Source organism: Oncorhynchus mykiss, chromosome 8 (genome assembly GCF_013265735.2).
Source record: "Oncorhynchus mykiss isolate Arlee chromosome 8, USDA_OmykA_1.1, whole genome shotgun sequence".
NCBI classification, from domain to species: domain Eukaryota; kingdom Metazoa; phylum Chordata; class Actinopteri; order Salmoniformes; family Salmonidae; genus Oncorhynchus; species Oncorhynchus mykiss.
Genome location: NC_048572.1, coordinates 34,551,874 through 34,556,474, shown reverse-complemented (window position 1 = coordinate 34,556,474; position 4,601 = coordinate 34,551,874). Strand labels below are relative to the sequence as shown.

Sequence of the window (4,601 nt, the reverse complement as noted above, 5' to 3'; positions counted from 1 at the left end):
CGATTTTCCCCGAGTATCATGCAGTCATTTGCTACCTACCAGGATCAGTTGCACTTTCCACACCAACCAGTAAACATGCATTTCAGTTTTCCAAACCAGAATGAGACGTACGCATTCGTTTTAAACCTGTCAGATGACATCATTTAACAAGTGCTGGTACACAAATCTAGAAGTGATTACTTGCAGCAGCCCCTTTTGAGTTTTTAGAAATGTTTCAAAGTACTACCAGAACATTATGTCAATACCAGCAGCAAGATATCAAAATTAAACTTTGATAGCACTTGACAATCTGGTTATAGGCTTAAAAACCTTCAGTATTTAGCTCTCAAGAGAGTAAAAAAAGTAAAGTATGGAAATCAGTTTGCATATCATGCAAAAACTTCAACATACGACAAGACCAATATGTAGAACAACAGAAAACATTTATTTTTATTGCTGGATCATCCCGTTCCCAGTTGGTTTGACCTCCTGGGGAACCTTCAGCATCCAATGCATTTAGTCCAGCTGTGAAAAAGCAATTTCAGGGTTAGATTCATGTAAAGATTTACAACTAATCAACAGAATGGTATTGTAGAATATCATTAGGAATATACTTAACCTATTGATTATATTATGAATAAAAGTATCTAGCCAACTAGCTAGTGATGTACAATGCATTTGGAAAGTATTCAGACCCCTTAACTAAACCCCCCCAAAAATACATTAGCCTTACATAAGTATTCAGATCTGACACTCAGTACTTTAATGCTGCACAGGTGCTTCAACACAGCCTCGAGTATTCTCAAGTATGACGCTACAAGCTTGGATTTCTCCAATTCTTCTGAAGCTTGGTCAGGTTGGATGGGGAGAGTCACTGCACAGCAATTGTCAGGTCCCTCCAGGGATGTTGGATTGTGTTCAAGTCCAGGCCACTCAAGGATATTCAGAGACTTGTCCCGAAGCCACTCCTGCGTTGTCTTGGCTGTGTGCTTAGGGTTGTTGTCCTGTTCGAAGGTGAACCGTCGCCCCCAGGCCGAGGTCCTGAGCGCTCTGGAGCAGGTTCTCTCGCAATCCTGACTAGTCTACCAGTCCATGGCACTGAAAAACATCCCCACAGCATGATGCTGCCACCGAGCTTCACCGTAGGGATGGTGCCCGATTTCTTCCAGATGTGACATTTGGCATTCAGGCCAAAGAGTTTAATCTTAGTTTCATCAGACCAGAGAATCTTGTTCCTCAGTCCTTTGGAAGCATTTTGGTAAACTCCAAGCGGGCTGCCATGTGGCTTCCGCTGCAGAGACGGTTATCCTTCTGGAAGGTTCTCCCATCTCCACAGAGGAACGAACTCTGGATTGGGTTCTTGGTCACCTCACTGACCAAGGCCCTTCTCCCCCGATTGCTCAGTTTGGCCGGGCTGCCAAATCCATGAAGAGACTTGGTGGTTCCAACTTCTGACATTTAAGAATGATGGTGTCCATTGTGTTCTTGGGGACTTTCAATGCTGCAGAAATGTTTTGGCACCCTTCCACGATCTGTGTCTCGACAATCATGTCTCGGAGCTCTACAGGCAATTTTTTCCACCTTGCGGCTTTTGCTCTGACATGCTCTGTCAAATGTGGGACCATATAGACAGGTGTGTGCTTTTCCAAATCATGCCCAATCAATTGAACTTACCACAGATTACTCCAATCATGTTGTAGGAACATTTCAAGGTTGATCAATGGAAACAGGATGCACCAGAGCTCCATTTTGAGTCTAATAGCAAAGGATCTGAATACTAAAGTAAATCATGTATGTTTTTTGCAAACAATGTGCTGATTGTGGGGAGGCCGAATTGTATCAATTTTAGAATAAGGCTGTAATGTAAATGTGGAAAAGGGGTCAATACGAATGCACCTCAACTGCCCTGTTTGGTAAACCACCTGTCCTCTGCATTCAGAAGCAGGAATTCCTTTACCGCTGACGTTGCCATATAAAACATATGTCAACAATGACTTACAGAGGATACAGAGTACAACGCAAATACTCGCCTTAACAAAGCCGATGTCGTTCGCGTACTGCCTGAAGCACTGGCGGCACATGTTGAGCCCGTATTTACGGATCAAACCGTGTCTGTTCGAGCATACCCGGCTGGAAAACAAAAGAATGCAAATATTAGACAAGAATGGGGAATGATTTAATAAGTGCCCGGCAAGTTCAAGCTCATTCAAAGTTAGCCAGCCAACGACGTTACATAGCGAGACAAAGTGTTAGCAGCAGATAAACCTGCAACATTCACATTCAGGGGTATATTTATGCCAAAAAAAAGACGTTCTCCCTAGGCACGTCACTGTACTTGATTAGATAGTACTACAAGCTGCAAACAGCCAACGTTAACATGCGCTAAAAATGTGAGGACCAGCGTTGTTGCACATCAACCGCCATATTAGCTCGAGCGAAGCCCTCATGTGGTTCAAAATGTACCAAGAATTTGGGTCCGTGAAAATCTGCCGGACTCTAAAATTCACTCCAAAGAAAATACTAAACGACATATTGAATATGACTGACCAGGATCGGGATCCCTGACCGAATTTTCTAGGATGACTCCAATAGAGCTGCTGATGACCCATCTTGTCTCGTTTGCTCGGAAGTCAGAAAGGAAGGAATACGGGTGCGCATGCGCCAATAAAAATATTCTGCCGGGCGTCTTCCGCCCACAATGCATAGTGGGAAACATCGCATTGCATGCATTCTTGTAGTACACCTCTAGATGGCGCCAACAACCTGCAGCAGTGTCAACAACCAATCTGGAGCCTGGTGCTGCAATTGTGGACTTGAATGGAAGCTGAATTTATTACATTTCCACAATAGGTTGGCCACACCGCTCGCGTCGCGTGCATTGCAAAATAAATGTAGAGATCTATGTTATTCAATTGTTCCGTGTTACACGGAACCCAAACCAGCTGCGCATTTGTGCCATTGTGCATACATTTATTTTGTCCCCCTACACCAGCCCTGATCAGGACATGCAGGTTAAAGTATCAAAACAAACTCTGAACCAATTATGTTAATTTGGGGACAGGTCAAAAAGCATTAAACATGTATGGCAATTTAGCTAGTTAGCTTGCACTTGCTGGCTAATTTATCCTATTTAGCTAGCTTGCTGTTGCTAGTGAATTTGTCCTGAGATAAACATTGAGTTGTTATTTTATCTGAAATGCACAAGGTCCTCTACTCCGACAATTAATCCACACATAAAACGGTCAACCGAATCATTCCTAGTCATCTCTCCTCCTTCCAGGCTTTTTCATCTTTGAACTTATATGGTGATTGGCATCTACACTTTCATAGTATTACCACGACAACCGGCAAAACAGTTTGTCTTTCAATCACCCACATGGGTATAACCAATGAGGAGATGGCACGTGGGTACCTGCTTCTATAAACCAATGAGGAGATGGGAGAGGCAGGACTTGCAGCGCGATTTGCGTCAGAAATAGGAATGGCTTCTATTTTAGCCCTTGGCAACGCAGACGCTCGTTGGCGGCATAGATTCCTAAATTTATTTTGCAACACGCGGGCAGTGTAGTCAGGTGTATTGGCGTCAATATTCGGATTAATAGCTCAACAAGGAATTTGTACAAGCAGCAATCATTCATTTAAAATGGCATGCTGTTAAATATTTACAATAATACAACTAGCCTACCCATCTTTCATCTCCTCAAATGCATAGGTGAATCAATAGAAAAGTACATAAGAAAATCAACCAGATTGAGACGAAGGTTGAAGGTCATGCGTCCTCCGATACACAACCCAACCAAGCCGCACTGCTTCTTAACACAGCGCGCATCCAACCCGGAAGCCAGCCGCACCAATGTGCCGAAGGAAACACCTGCAACCTTGGTTGGCGCGCACTGCACCCGGCCCAACACAGGAGTCGCTGGTGCACGATGAGACAAGGATATCCCTACTGGCGCTGCAGTACAGCACCCTTAACCACTGTGCCACCCGGAAAGCCGGTGTGCAATCATCATTTAATAAGAAAAACAAATCCAACAAACTGTGAACACAGACGAGGGTAGTGCGTACGGCCCAGTACATCACTGAGGCCAAGCTTCCTGCCATCCAGGACCTACAGTAGAAGTCGGAAGTTTACATACACTTAGGTTGGAGTCATTAAAACTCGTTTTTCAACCACTCCACAAATTTCTTGTTAACGAACTATAATTTTGGCAAGTCAGTTAGAACATATACTTTGTGCATGACACAAGTCATTTTTTCCAACAATTGTTTAGACAAATTATTTCACTTATAATTCACTCTACCACAATTCCAGTAGGTCAGAAGTTTACATACACTAAGTTGACTGTGCCTGAAACAAGCTTGGAAAATTCCAGAAAATGATTTCATGGCTTGAGAAGCTTCTGATAGGCTAATTGACATAATTTGAGTCAATTGGAGGTGTACCTGTGGAGGTATTTCAAGGCCTACCTTTAAACTCAATGCCGCTTTGCTTGACATCATGGGAAAATCAAAAGAAATCAGCCAAGACCTCTGAAAAATAATTGTAGACCTCCACGTCCACAAGTCTGGAACATCCTTGGGAGCAATTTCCAAATGCCTGAAGGTACCATGTTCATCTG

The 4,601-nt window shown here is 43.4% G+C and overlaps 1 protein-coding gene across 1 annotated transcript; it reads right to left on the bottom strand.

Moving 5' to 3' along the window:
* Nucleotides 1–405: 405 nt before the first annotated feature.
* Nucleotides 406–2,683, bottom strand: LOC110529849 (40S ribosomal protein S29). The gene is made up of 3 exons (XM_021612450.2): nucleotides 2,527–2,683; nucleotides 2,010–2,109; nucleotides 406–504 (listed from the first exon to the last, which is right to left on the bottom strand). Exons 1-3 carry the CDS (start codon nucleotides 2,586–2,588, stop codon nucleotides 496–498), a joined length of 171 nt encoding a protein of 56 aa, XP_021468125.1. The 5' UTR covers nucleotides 2,589–2,683; the 3' UTR covers nucleotides 406–495.
* Between the last annotated feature and the right edge of the window lie 1,918 nt (nucleotides 2,684–4,601).

Bases quoted from the DNA above. Each gene is read 5' to 3' on its own strand.
- LOC110529849 (XM_021612450.2), bottom strand. From the start codon at position 2,588: ATGGGTCATCAGCAGCTCTATTGGAGTCATCCTAGAAAATTCGGTCAG. The intron at 2,110-2,526 runs GTCAGTCATATT...TTTGTTTTCCAG, and splicing joins GGTCAGGGATCCCGATCCTG to CCGGGTATGCTCGAACAGAC.